We start from the raw sequence: 16,084 nt of genomic DNA on the forward strand, positions 1-16,084 counted from the left end.
ACTACTAAGTATATTAATGTGGCCTGATTCTTGTCTATTGGGAGAAGACTACTGAGTATATTAATATGGCCTGATTCTTGTCTATTGGGAGAATACTACTCAGTATATTAATGTGGCCTGATTCTTGTCTATTGTGAGAAGACTACTAAGTATATTAATGTGGGCTGATTCTTGTCTACTGGGAGAAGACTACTTAGTATATTAATGTGGCCTGATTCTTTTCTATTGGGAGAATACTACTAAGCATATTAATGTGGCCTTATTCTTGTCTACTGGGAGAAGACTACTACATATATTAATGTGGCCTGATTCTTGTCTATTGGGAGAAGACTACTAAGTATATTTATGTGGCCTGATTCTTGTCTATTGGGAGAAGACTACTGAGTATATTAATGTGCCCTGATTCTTGTCTATTGGGAGAAGACTACTTACTATATTAATGTGGGCTGATTCTTGTCTATTGGGAGAAGACTACTTACTATATTAATGTGGGCTGATTCTTGTCTATTGGGAGAAGACTACTGAGTATATTAATGTGCCCTGATTCTTGTCTATTGGGAGAAGACTACTTACTATATTAATGTGTGCTGATTCTTGTCTACTGGGAGACGACTACTTTGTATATTAATATGGCCTGATTCTTGTCTATCGGGAGAAGACTACTGAGTATACTAATGTGGCCTGATTCTTGTCTATTGGGAGAAGACTACTGAGTATATTAATGTGCCCTGATTCTTGTCTATTGGGAGAAGACTACTTACTATATTAATGTGGGCTGATTCTTGTCTATTGGGAGAAGACTACTTACTATATTAATGTGGGCTGATTCTTGTCTACTGGGAGAAGACTACTTACTATATTAATGTGGCCTGATTCTTGTCTATTGGGAGAAGACTACTTACTATATTAATGTGGGCTGATTCTTGTCTACTGGGAGAAGACTACTTTGTATATTAATATGGCCTGATTCTTCTCTATTGGGAGAAGACTACTGAGTATATTAATGTGGCCTGATTCTTGTCTACTGGGAGAAGACTACTAAATATATTAATGTGGCCTGATTCTTGTCTATTGGGAGAAGACTACTAAGTATACTAATGTGACCTGATTCTTGTCTATTGGGAGAAGACTACTTACTATATTAATGTGTGCTGATTCTTGTCTACTGGGAGAAGACTACTTTGTATATTAATATGGCCTGATTCTTGTCTATCGGGAGAAGACTACTGAGTATACTAATGTGGCCTGATTCTTGTCTATTGGGAGAAGACTACTTACTGTATTAATGTGGGCTGATTCTTGTCTATTGGGAGAAGACTACTAAGTATACTAATGTGCCCTGATTCTTGTCTATTGGGAGAAGACTACTAAGTATACTAATGTGCCCTGATTCTTGTCTATTGGGAGAAGACTACTTACTATATTAATGTGGGCTGATTCTTGTCTATCGGGAGAAGACTACTAAGTATACTAATGTGCCCTGATTCTTGTCTATTGGGAGAAGCCTACTTACTATATTAATGTGTGCTGATTCTTGTCTACTGGGAGAAGACTACTTTGTATATTAATATGGCCTGATTCTTGTCTATTGGGAGAAGACTACTGAGTATATTAATGTGGCCTGATTCTTGTCTATTGGGAGAAGACTACTTACTATATTAATGTGGCCTGATTCTTGTCTATTGGGAGAAGACTACTTACTATATTAATGTGGGCTGATTCTTGTCTACTGGTAGAAGACTACTTTGTATATTAATATGGCCTGATTCTTGTCTATTGGGAGAAGACTACTGAGTATATTAATGTGGCCTGATTCTTGTCTACTGGGAGAAGACTACTAAATAAATTAATGTGGCCTGATTCTTGTCTATTGGGAGAAGACTACTAAGTATATTAATGTGGCCTGATTCTTGTCTATTGGGAGAAGACTACTTAGTATATTAATATGGCCTGATTCTTGTCTATTTGGAGAAGACTACTGAGTATATTAATGTGGCCTGATTCTTGTCTACTGGGAGAAGACTACTAAGTATATTAATGTGGCCTGATTCTTGTCTATTGGGAGAAGACTACTAAGTATATTAATGTGGCCTGATTCTTGTCTACTGGTAGAAGACTACTAAGTATATTAATGTGGCCTGATTCTTGTCTATTGGGAGAAGACTACTAAGCATATTAATGTGGCCTGATTCTTGTCTATTGGAAGATGACTACTAAGTATATTAATGTGGCCTAATTCTTGTCTATTGGAAGATGACTACTTAGTATATTTATGTGGTCTGATTCTTGTATATCGGGAGAAGACTACTAAGTATATTAATGTGGCCTGATTCTTGTCTGACGGGAGAAGACTACCAAGTATATTAATGTGGCCTGATTCTTGTCTATTGGTAGGCGCTTACTGGGTATATTAATGTGGCCTGATTCTTGTATATTGGTAGACGACTACTAAGTATGTTAATGTGGCCTGATTCTTATTTATCGGGAGAAGACTACTAAGTATATTAATGTGGCCTGATTCTTGTCTGACGGGAGAAGACTACCTAGTATATTAATGTGGCCTGATTCTTGTCTATTGGTAGGCGCTTACTGGGTATATTAATGTGGCCTGATTCTTTTATATTGGTAGACGACTACTAAGTATGTTAATGTGGCCTGATTCTTGTCTATCGGCAGAAGACTACTAAATATATTAATGTAGCCTGATTCTTGTCTATTGGAAGAATTCTATATTAATGTGCCCTGATTGCTGTCTATCGGAAGAAGACTACTAAGTATATTAATCAACTATAGATCTGTAATACGTTGCAAATGACCTACATCAGAGCGGGGTAATTACGGCAAAATCCCGTATTTGATGAGCTCTAACGTGAATTTTACTTTCGTTATATTATTCTATTTGGTAACCTCGATAAACTGTATCGCTTCTTTTAATTCTTTTCGTGACCCCCCCACACACACACCATGCAATTTCACTACACATTTTTTAGATTTTTGGAAAGCAACTTTTACATGTGTTCTATTTCAAAAAATGTAATAATTATAGTCCATGTATTCTTATTGTTATCGTTGTTATCGCCTTTACTGCCAAGAGGTCATAATTCCCTTCTGTGTAATAATGTTCCTCTAAAAGTAGTAATTAATAACATTTTGCTTTCGACACTAAGACGCAACATTTTCAGTTCAAACTTATACACCGTATATTAACCACGAATACTTACCTGAATAAATGTGGCATACTAGCAAATACTCTATGTACGTTTTGTTCGAATGAAGCGGAATCGTTAGAACATTTATTCTTCACTTGTTATCACACAGGGCAGTTGTGGGTAAACTTTAAAAATTGGTTTGAAATCAAAACAGGTACTACCTTGAATTTAGATATATGTGTTACACTACTTGGAGGTCCACATTTAAGTATTTTATTAAATCATTTAATTTTAATAGTGAAACGGTACATTTATAGTTGTAAATATACAAATCATTCTCAAAATTTTATTGAAGTTGTAAATATAATAAAGTATCAAGAAATATTGAAAGATTCATATTGTCAGAAAAAGAAGACCAGTTCACAAGTAAATGGTCTGATTTACAACTTTAGTCATTTAAAGACCTTATTTCTCTATTCCTCTTGTTATTGTTTTCAAACCCGTTGTACTTACAAATAACACAAGTTCTAGTAAACGTATCTTACACCTTTGAAACACCCATCATTTGGATACAAATTATTCTTTCGTCATGTTTATCCTTCCTCTCCATTTTCTGTCCCCCTATCATAAGTCTAAAAAAAAAGAAATGTTTTTGTTTTTATGCTCTTCCTCTTCTTCGTTAAAAACGCGTTGTCCTTACTACATTAGACACCCACTTAAAACAGTTAAAAACAATAACAACAACAACAAAACCTTTTAGTTGTCGATAAACCTTTCTTTATGTTGTTTCCCCTTCCTCTCTGTCACCCCTCCCTTTTTTTTTCCAATGCAAGCTCGTTTCACCTATCATTTGTGACCCTCAGATCATTTTAAAATGCGTATATATGTATGTATATATGTATGTATGTATGTATGTATGTATATGTATGTATATATATGAATACGGTTGTGCAGTATATGACAAGAAATGTAATGAATATAACTCCCATACATATCACATATTGTTTATATATATAATATGAAATATAACACCTTTACCGTACAGTTATAAAGGTACATATAATCATGTTATATAATTTTATTATTGCTGTATATTGTAAGACGATGATTCAAGGCACCCCAACCTTGACATTGCCAATGATCTGGGGGTAATAAAGGTTTAGAAAAAAACCCCGAAAACAACATTTTTGCTTTCATGCATATACATGTACATACATGTACATAGTACATACATACATACATACATACATACATATATACATACGTGCCTCGAGTCAATACATCCAGTCAATACATACATTTCAGCCGTGCCTACATCAATATTCAATCTATGGTGTTATATGTCAACCAAATTGTGTTGAGCCTAATGAATTTGTATTATTTAGTCTGTATTATATACTCTCTCTCTCTCTCTCTCTCTCTCTCTCTCTCTCTCTCTCTCTCTCTCTCTCAAATGACCTTCCTCTGCCTGCCCTCTCTCTCCTCTCTCTCTCTCTCTCTCGTAACCTGTCTCTCCTCTCTGCCTCTCTCTCTCTCTCTCTCTCTCTCTCTCTCTCTCTCTCTCTCTCTCTCTCTCTCTCTGTCTTCTGTCTCTGGTGCGTGTGTGTGTGTGTGTGTGTGTGTGTGTGTTGTTGTCGGTGTGTGCGTGCGCGTGCGTGCGTGCGTGTGTACCAGTGTTGTGTACCAGTTTTGCCGTGCCTGTTTACAGGGGATCAAAAAAGCACGGCAAATCGCGAAAGCAGTATCTCTGGAGTGGTTGCAGAAGACGAAACTTTTACTTTACTTCAACCAAGAATCAGTTCCTACTGTATCCTTTATTATATTAAGCAAAGGTATCAGAATAGACTACTTGAATGAGAATTGTTTTTGTTTAAATGCATAAATGTAGAATCTCACTGGGTCGAACTCGGAAGGGTTGAATACAGTATAACGCTTCGAATCAAAAACGACGTCCCGAGTTACATGTACACGATGTTGACCGAATGGTTAGGTCGAACTCTTTTTCGAGCACCAACGGGGTTCGAGCCAACGGGATTGAACTGTAATATAATACATAAAGCCTTTACTTTCAAATATGCTATAACCGAATAGTTTTCATATATGTAAAGGTCAAAAGAGGGTTTATCTAATTTGTTAATGTCATTACAGGCACAGCGGAAGCAAATGGACACTGGGGGGGGGGGGGGGGGGGGGGGGGGTGTGGCGTGTGTCCCCCTTGACTACCACCTAGGGTGCAAAGCAAAGTTTCTAGGGGGTTCGGGAGGTATGTTCCCCCGTAAAATATTGAAAACTAGATGTCCTAAAACGCATTTTCCTACATTCTACAAGTACTATTCATCTCTGCCTTATTTTTGGTTCAATATTTGTTCTTGCATTGATGTTGGGTTTCCCATTTTTCCCCACGGAGAAGGCGGACTTTACTATAGTTATATATACAGTAGTCAAAACAGGGGAAGTTAAGCCGTGATGGAAACGGAATTAGGTTATTTTGAAAACCTTTTATATTGAATTATTGTTTTGATAAAAGTTTTTTATATATATATATATAACGGATATTTTGTAATTATTTATGAATTTAGTGATTATAGTCATTTAGCAAATATATATTAATTGACTTTTAATATATATAGTTTTAATTAATTTTGTTTGGAATTAATTATTAAATTGAAGCTATGGCTGTATACATGATTTTATTAAATGTACGAGACAGGGCGGCAGGGGCGGGGGGAGGGGGATAACTACCCCCTGATGCTGGAGCAAATCCTCAAATTCGGGCAAAAACGATAGAGATATTCGAGAAAAATGTGCTAACCTGAGACCTTTTTACGATGTATTTCTGTCATTCTACCCGCAAGAGTAGCTGTAATCCATGTAAAATTGCGTAATGATTCGTTTAACGTTGGAACTCTATATAGCTGTTTGACAGCAAAGCTCAAATTAATAAATGTTGTTATCCAGATTCGGGCATTTTCATTTAAATCTGGCAAAAACCAGCAAAAGTGGAAGCTCGTAAGCCTATGCGTATACATCCGTCATCATTAGGTTGTAGGTTTGTTTGTTTTATTTTGGTGGTTTCTTGGTGTGTTTTTTTCATATGTGTTTTTGTGTTATTGTTTGTTTGTTGGGTTTGTTTGTTGTTGTTTTTTAAAGTTTACTATAGTGGAAAATTACGCCTATTATTTTTGGTCTAAAAAAAAAAAAAAAATGCTATAACCTGCTGTGGTACTTGTAAGATTAGTATTGTGGAGTATTTTGTAAGACCAGAGAGTCGTACACCTTCCATAGTATTTGTTTTAAAGAGCTATTGCCGTTCTACAGAATTCATTAAGCTTTACACGATTGTTCTCTTGAAAGTGTTTTTACTGTTATCTCTGCTATTCCAACAAATGCCGTCACCCCCGTATTAAACGGGAGATTCATCTTCTACAATTTTACAGCAGGTAGGTTTTGTTAAAGGGACTGTCCTGAGTTTGCTGCCATTATGACTAGGGTATCCACGAGGACTCGGGCACGTTCACAGGACTCGAGTACCCGAGCAAGGAAGGGCATTCTCAATTAATTATATTGTTTAAGGCATTTTGTCATAATATGCTTGGCGCGAGTTACATTATAAGAATATGAGACATGAAGGGAAAAACAAAATTCGAATGTGTGGAATGTAATACAATGGCATGGTTTAGCATCCATGTTCAGCGCTGGAATGAAGATGCATAATGCTATTTTACTTTATTCCTTAATCTCATTATCATCTAGAGTAAGTGTCGGGTACAGGACTCGGGTCCGGGTTGAGTTTGACCCTCGAGTACTCGAGTCCAATATATTGGACTCGTGGATGCCCTAATTATGACATACTTGTAGTCACAAGATCCCTTATAACGATTGAAATTACACATTTTATACATTTCGTGTTTTGAATATATAAAATGAAATTTGAGCTATTACACACATTAAGGCTATCAGAAACCCACTGAATATGCAGACATTGATATTCTACGCAATATAATATATTTAATATTCAGACACTGATGTTCTACTCATGATAATATCTTTAATATTCAGACATTGATATTCTACACAATATAATATATTAAATATGCAGACACTGGTATTCTACACAAGATAATATGTTTAATATGCATACACTGATATTCTACACAAGATAATATATTTAATATGCAGACACTGGTATTCTACACAAGATAATATATGAAATATGCAGATACTGGTATTCTACACAAGATAATATATGAAATATGCAGACACTGGTACTCTACACAAGATACTATATTTAATATGCAGACATTGGTATTCTACACAAGATAATATATTTAATATGCAGACATTAATATTCTACACAAGACAATGTATTTAATACGCAACTTTTATCATTATAAATGTAATCGGAAACATCTTAACAATGGCAGAAAATTCGGAACAGTCTCTTTACGTAACCTTTTCTCTATTTACAATGTTATCCTTTTGTTTTGGTAAAGAAAAACGTTAAGAGTTTGTGTGGGTTTAAAACAGTGATATGCTTTTATACAAGTTTCAGCACTGTAAAAATACACGCCAATCCATTGGTTTCCTTTTCAAGCAGACGTACTATAAACAGAGAATACTACTCGAGCGGCCGTTAGATAGCGTTTATTTTACAACGAGTAGTTTAAAAACGTATCCATCGAGCAGCCAGTCGTATGTCTTTAAAATGTTATCGCACGTATGTGTGTTAACACTGTGTGTTATCAACAATAACGAATGATGTTCTCACCAACGGGTGTGTAAGAATACGAATAAACACATGTGGTTTCCTTGACTGTTTCCAGCTGCAGTTCATGTTCTACGACACGGATCTCTGCCAGGTGTGTAGCAATTTAACAAAACCAGTCAGACGAGTGTTATGGATATTGTTTTCCCTTATCAGTGCCTTAATATAATCACGGAGGAGGGAGGGTTTTAGCTCAGTCGGTTGAGTGCTCGCTTGAGGTGTTTACGTCGCAGGATCGAACCACCTCGGTGGATCCATTCAGCTAATTAGTAGGTTTTTTTCTCGTTCCACCCAGTGCATCACAACTGGACAAAGGCCGTGGTATGTGTTTTCCTGTCTATGGGAAAGTGCATATGAAAAATCCCTTGCTGCATTAGAAACAAATGTAGCAGGTTTCCTCTGTTAACTACGAGTCAGAATTACCAAATGTTTGACATCCAATAGCCGATGATTAATTAATCGATGTGCTCCAGTGGTGTCGTTAAACAAAACAAACTTTAATATAATCACAGAGGATGTATTAAATAACTTTTCTAAAGGAGTTTCGAAATTAACCATCGTTTGACTCAATATTTAGATATTTGACCAACGGATCCATGATTTTTTAATAGTTAATCCATTCTTGTTTTGGAAAATGGAATTTAAACGTCCTTGAAAGGTGGACGGGATATGTTTGCATTTTTTTTTGTATTCTGTAATATATATTGTTTGACCAAAACTAGGGGGTCCTGAATCCGCGCCTGGCTGTGAATATGATAGTATAGTATACTAGTAAACAGTCTGTCTAGAAATATGTTCCACCGAAATTTATATTAAAAAATATAATGTACTCCAAGAATCTAAAACTGACCGTAACCCTACTTTTAACTCTAAACCGTACCCTAATTATTATAAATGAATAACTAATCAGGACAGTTGTAGTATTTTAGCTGTAATGAAATTAAATTACATCAAAAATATTCTATTTCTATAAACATCACTTCCATCGCTTGCATAGACAATATTTTGAAAGGATTTTGAAAGGATCACATCAAACCACATATACTTAATATTGATTTTGATATATTTATATTTCCAGCTTTATCTAAGAGACTGTTTTCTCAGAATGTACAATGCTAGTGCAGAGAATTCCGAAAAAGAGGTTTGATTTTCATGTCCAATTACTAATATATTTTTTTATCTTGAAATAATTGTTTGTATAATCCAAGTACCATTTAAAGGGACATACCCTAGTTTTCAAATACCAAGGCATATTTGTGACTATTATAGCCGTTTTTGATAACTGAAATCAAATTTACTTAGAATTTATGGTTTAGATTATCAATTTCCGTACATTCGAAGTGTTTTGGGTCATCCTGGTGTTTTTAATATCACAAAATGCATTTCTCATATTTTTAAAAACGCACGTGCGTCAGACAAGTAACAGTTTTAGTCTATTTGTAGAGGGTATTTCACCATTTCAAAGTCACAGCCTCATGTTTCACTCAGTTGTAACTTTATCCAAATGTGTTACAGGTTTGTAGATTAACTAAACTTAGTGTTAATTTTCACGGGTTGAAACTAGGGTCTGTCCCTTTAAAACAAAATGTTAATGCTTACACTCACAGGATAAGGTCGATGAATTTTGTCACTGGCCTATTATCTATGTATTTTTATGACTGTTTCAGGATTTATGCTTACACTCACAGGATAAGGTCGATGAATTTCGTCACTGACTTCTTATTCTCTATGCATTTTTATGACTGTTTCAGGATTTATCACATGATATGAGGTTAAAAAAAAACAAAAAAACCCCAACAAAAACACACACACTGAACATAAACTTGTTAAAATAATATGCAGCCACCCACAAAGTAGATTTTAAGATAATCCCCACCATTCCTAAAACAAACTGAGTACAGTATATCCTCTGTATATAACAACAACAAAGTAATTAAAATACGAAAATGCCATTCCATGTGTCTATATAAGTATTACCAGTATTAACACACATACACACACACACGCACGCACGCACGCACGCACGCACGCACGCACGCGCGCGTATACTGAACTCCTTTAGAAACGCACCACCTAGTTCCTTACGTATGTTTTAAACATTACAATTTTTGGTAACAATATGAATTTAAACTTAATATAAACATGTTAAACAATGCGCCCGAACACAACGTTGAGAGTTTGCGTGAACTCAAATACGTGCACATGCAAATCATGAAAATCATTATTTGTACCTGCTGTACTCAAGGAGAGAACAATAATTTAGATGTTTTTGAAGCAATATGTCATGAAAGATCATTTGAACACTGATCTGTGATGATTTTCCCTCTAAACATTCGTAAAACAGAGTAAATGATGCCGCGATTGTCAGAAAAAACCAACGCAGTCAAACAATAGGATTGCTACAAGGTGGAATTTCCATTCGAGCGGTTGCCAGACAATTCAATTGTCATCACTCCACAATAACAATGTTAAATGGAAGGTTCAGGCAAACAGGATCAGCTCGAGATGGTCAACGCCTTGGGCAACCACAGTTGACGACCCCAGCGCAACATGGATACACCCGGCTCCTTCATTTGCGTGATCGATTCCGTCCAGCTACCCATACAGCTGCAGTTACACAGAATCTACGGGATCCAGTGTGTGCATCCACCACAAAGTTGCGGTTTAGCTGCAGCAGGACTTCGTGCACGACGTCCTTATATTAACCCTATCCTGACCAATCATCATCGTCAACAGCGACTGCAGTGAGATCTACAACATGATTGGAAAGACGTCCTATTCGGTGGTGAAAGTCGCTTTCATCTGCATCACGCTGATGGTCGTCATCTTGTGTGGAGACGTCGCAGAGAATGTTATGCGGATTGATGTGTGCACCAGACTAATCGATGGGTGGTGGCAGTGATGGTTTGGGGTACCTTCACTCTTGATCACAGGACCCTCCTGCACATTTGTAGAGGACGGATGAATGCGATAAAGTAGAGAGATGAAGTTTTACAGCCAAATCCAGAATCTCCGTGACCTTGATGCGGCCATATTGCAGGAATGGAACCAACTGTCACAAGCCTCCTTCCAGAACTTGGTTATCTCCATGAGGCATCGATGCACAACGTGTATTGCATCAAATGAACGACACACACGCTATTGATATCCATTTGACAATCGCATGTTCAACCATTCATTTTTGGTTATGATGTTCAGTCTGGTATAAAAACTCATCTCTGCCCATATGTGTGTCGATGATAGTGTTCACCAATTGAATGAAGTTCAGAGGTAAACAGTATCCCAGTGATACAATTTCAATAAATCATTGTTTTAGGTGATTAACTGTGTGGTGTGTTTCTAAAGGGGTTCAATATCTATATCTATATCTATATATATATATATTCACTGAAAAATGTTCCTGTGCATCATTAAACTTTCAGTGAGTCTTTTAAATTTTTAAAAATATTGTGATTTAGACAGATGAAATATTTATCTCTTAAAAGTACGGTGATCCTCTCTTGCCTTCTGAACCTGAAGTAGGTCTACACAATGCTTGGTGCGCCGCCGGTGACGATGTAACAGAACAACGTATTGATGTATGGTCATGGTCGTACTTTATGACCACTTAATCAGTTGCGTACAGTCCTTCCACTGATTGACCTTAACTTACGGATGCATTGGGATGTTAAACGTGTCATTTCCAAATGATTCCATATGTTTACCTGTTTAATATTGACGATTTGCTGACGTGACGTCATTTGTCGACTCCCTAAGCATGAAAAATCCCTAGTACCCCTAAACTGTTGAGAACATATCCGCAGATATTGCATAGTGTTCTGATGAACACCAATGAACACCAAACTTACTAGCAACAGTGTTTGTGCCATTCTAACCTCAGTCATACCCATCGTTTGAAGACGTTAATTTTCTGGGAGGCGTGGCATCACACTGACAACGATCAGATAGCAACAAAAATAGTTTTCTGATTGATGAGAATCAATGCAATAGTTTTAGAGTCCAATGATAAAAAGAATGACGTGAAACAGGAGCAGTGACCAAGAATGCTAGAAATGCAACTTGTGATCACAAAGCATGAATAGCTCGTGCAATTGACAGGACACCGCTGGAATATCGAAGGGAGTGGTTACACGTTCATTTACTGAACATTTTATGACCAGATTTCAAGTAAATTATATTCTATATGCAATTATTTGGTGAACAGGAACTTTTTTCGCGAATATATATATATATATATATATATATATATATATATATATATATATATATATATATATATATATATATATGTGTGTGAACCTTTGTGATATTTAAATTACCCGGTCATAGATTTACGGGTTTTTTCCTTGTGCCATGTTTTAATTTTCAATGAATAAAGCAGTAAAAAGATCGATTTCATAGTATTTAATATTGATGAAAGTTTAGTTTATATTATATCGTGTAGTATTTTATATTGACAAAATAGTTATATACTTGGAATTATAATAATTGAACGTGATAATGTTTTTATTTTTGACGTTCATGGAGGTATGAACATGTGCTTGAACCTTAATTGAATATAGGCATATAAGTACGTACGTAAGTAAGTAAGTAAGTAAGTAAGTAAGGTAGCAACACTAAGAAGGCATTACATACTTATGCACTAAATTGTTCTGTGGTTCATACTTTCATTAACGTCACAATACAGTATACCGGTACATTCGATTGTTAAACAACAGAAAAAAGAGACGTTCTTGTTTAATGGTTTGTAAGTAAAATATTGTGCTGGTGAACCTAAATTAATGTTTTGCATAACAGTTGCCCATTAATTGCAAATAGAGAAAATAATCTCTTTGCACGCTGTTCTGGACACTCACCTCAGCTATATAGCTGCCTGGACAGTAGGTGGATGGCCAGTTCATAGTGGTTAAACCTCCCATTTGAAACATTAAACTCGCTCGTTTTGGGAGCCGATAGCGGGAGGCGAATCCAGTATGTACCAGTTTTAAGTCCAAAAACTAAACCATTAAATCACCACTATTTTGTATATTTATAACGGAGGTGGCCATTAGAACATATTTGGTGTTTTGTGGGTTGTTTGTTTGCCTGTATTATATGGATGAGGTTGGATGGTTGCTGGAAGCTGTGTGTGTGTGTGTGTGTGTGTGTGCGCGCGCACGCGTGCGTGCGCGCGTGCGTGCGTACTTACAAATGTTTTACTTTTTATTACTGTTTCAGGCTCTTGCCAGACGTGTGGCAGACCACCACATAAGACTGTTTGTAAGCAACAACTACGACCGAATTTTACAGTGGAAGGACTTGGACGAATCGATTCATGAACGTCATGCCACCGTGATGAGGAAAAAATGTCTGTGTGAGATGATAGAAGAAGATTTGTGGCCAGAACAGATGATATGATTATAGAGCTGGATTTGACAAACGAGATGCTAGGATGCGGCAGCTATTGTGTTTGAAGTTGTGCATTCGTCAGTATTAACACAGTGTAGATGTCCTTGTGTTGTTTTACCGGAATGTTAAATGAATAACAGAAGTCACAAGTTAGCTTGTAGGTTGTATTTTCTTTTCCAACATAAAACGTAGTAATACAGATACTATAGGTCTCAGCTCTCGGGTGAATGATACACAGGTCTTCTGATAGAGCTGACATTGCGACTGAGAACCTCAAGCGTATGAACAGCAGAGCTGTCCTCATTGGGTCTCTCTTTTGTGTATAGAAAATATTTATAAGATACATATTTAGCAGAATGTGTATATAGTTGTGTTTTTTTTATACAAACAACAAAGTTAGGTTTTAACATTTTAACATTTTATTGTCATAAAATAATATAAACATAACAAACACCAAAATTAGGTTTTTAACACTTTTATTGTCATAAAATATTGTGAACTAAATCTAAATACGAGCCTAAATGTAATTTCAACTCAGTATCGAAGCTTTATGTTTTAACTTGTTTACTCTTTTGTTTCTTCCCAGTCTGGCTATGATAGCGTGTCTTTCTATTGTTTCTGCAGTACTGAGATAGAAGCTGATAGTGTCTCAAGCTACAGGTGTCTTTCTTCTTACTGGTTGTTCCAGCTTGGCTTTTGATAAAAGAGTCTTTATTTTATTTCAAACACCCAAACTGTTTCATTCTGCTGCTGTTTGTGATACGAGTCATTGGTGATCTTGAGTGGTTTTTTTTAAAGTTATTGCACAGTGTTTGCACAGTTTTGCACCAGGCTAACGTTTCTCCCAAAGATAACGTATGGACTCTATATATTAGGTTGTATGTATCTATTACTGTTTGTTTTTAAAACATTTATTCTCAGACCCCTGTTTACATTTGTTATCTGTCCCAACCACAGGGATGAAGTGACAGAGTTACAATACAAAATTAAACATTATCATTTAGGTATACAGATTGAAATTTTCATTCAGTATTTACAATTGTTATTATCACGAGGTTATACATGTATGTTTAAATATTAATGATACAGATAGAAAAAAGATTTTATATTATTTAGCCCAAGTTCTCATAGTTTGTAATTTTGGATATGACATGTAAATTAATTTTAAAAAAATTGACTATACAAATTGGGTTCTGCGAGATATGTTCTATTATATTGTATCTACTTATACACTCATCCCCACCTAAACCCACCATCCCTCCTCCCCCCACCATCCCACCAATAAACAAACTTCAAATATACACATATAATTACGCATACGTATACGCATACGCATACGCATACGCACACCGACACGCACACAAGTGATTCATGAGGTGCAGACATCATAAGACTTCACAAATGAAGTATTATTATTATATAAAACATATGAATTATTTGACTATGACTGGTATGGCTGTCTGTCGTAAAATATTAATATACATGTATATAACACCAAAGTAAATAATAATTACAAACTGCATAATTTGTTCAGCACTAATTGTATTATGTATTATGATACATAGCCCATTTAGTTTGAAATTTGTTGTGTAAACTTTTACTGTGATAAATACTTCTTTCTGTTGGATATCTAGATTTCAGAATATGTTTAAAATGTTTCATACTTGGTAAGATATCTGTTACTTTAAATTTATAGATAAAGAATTTAGCAAGTAATAGAAACAGATCACAAATTTTGTCAATTGTTGTAATATTATTTTCTCCTAGTAGAATTAATTTGGCATCAAGAGATAAATATTGAATATAAGGACATTTATCAAATAAGAATTGTAAAAAAGAATTCCAAAAGGTTTTGACTGGTAAGCAGTCCCAGAAAAAAGTGCTTTTACAAAATGTACAAAGATTAGTTTCAGCTTTGTGATTTTTTTAGTTGTAATAATTCTATGCAATAATCTGCAATGGAACCACCTTAACTTAGTATTTTGGGTTGTCTTAAAAGGTTTGGAATATATTGTTGCCCAGCCGATTTCAGAATTAAAGAGTTCTTCCCATTTTGCGTTTGTCCTTATTTTGTTAACTGTAGATATTAAAATATAGTAATACGTTTTAGAGCCTTGTTTGACTAAAAATAGTTTCCTCATAACAATGGTATCATTCAGAAAGCAGGATGACTCAGGTTGAACAATCTTTAGTCGTCTAAGGTATTTTTTAATTGATAGAACAATGCCATAATAAGTTATAAAGGACAATTCAGTATCGAAGTTATCTTGAATTTCTAACAATGAATGAATTTTACCACGTGTGTTAAACAAATCTTTAACCTGAGAAATACCTTTTTGATGCCAATTTGAGTTATAAAAAGGCTTTTTATCGATGTATCTATTATTATGTATGTTATTTGTAATACACTAATATTACAAAAGAGTTTATAAACTTGAATATGTATCAAATGATGTGTATTTATGTTATTTGTGATGATATACGCACATCATGTGATGTTATGTTGTGTTGGTAATATTTTATTAAAATCTTTACTGAATGTTATGTTGTATTTATTTAACCATGTCTAATACTAGTAAATATGTCATTCTATGATTGGTGAAATTTACTATATGAGGTATATTTTGATATTGTATTATTGTAAGTAGTTAAAGGGACATTCCTCAGTTTCCTGCAATTTTTAAGATGTTATCGACTAACAAAGACCTGTTTGACGATTGTAATTACATATATTTTTCTGCATACAATATTAGTGGCTGTATATTAAACGTGTTTCTGATCG

At 35.2% G+C, this 16,084-nt stretch overlaps 1 protein-coding gene across 1 annotated transcript in view; it reads left to right on the forward strand.

Moving 5' to 3' along the window:
* LOC121368381 overlaps positions 1 to 15,353 on the forward strand; it is a 48,401-nt gene extending 33,048 nt beyond the window's left edge. Inside the window, exons 6-9 of the mRNA XM_041493076.1 lie at positions 4,858 to 4,956; positions 7,973 to 8,008; positions 8,993 to 9,055; positions 13,132 to 15,353. Of these exons, the coding sequence (XP_041349010.1) occupies positions 4,858 to 4,956; positions 7,973 to 8,008; positions 8,993 to 9,055; positions 13,132 to 13,311 (378 nt within the window). The 3' untranslated portion in view covers positions 13,312 to 15,353. The remainder of the gene's footprint in view (positions 1 to 4,857; positions 4,957 to 7,972; positions 8,009 to 8,992; positions 9,056 to 13,131) is intronic.
* Positions 15,354 to 16,084: the final 731 nt, after the last annotated feature.

This window comes from Gigantopelta aegis, chromosome 3 (genome assembly GCF_016097555.1).
Source record: "Gigantopelta aegis isolate Gae_Host chromosome 3, Gae_host_genome, whole genome shotgun sequence".
NCBI classification, from domain to species: Eukaryota; Metazoa; Mollusca; class Gastropoda; order Neomphalida; family Peltospiridae; genus Gigantopelta; species Gigantopelta aegis.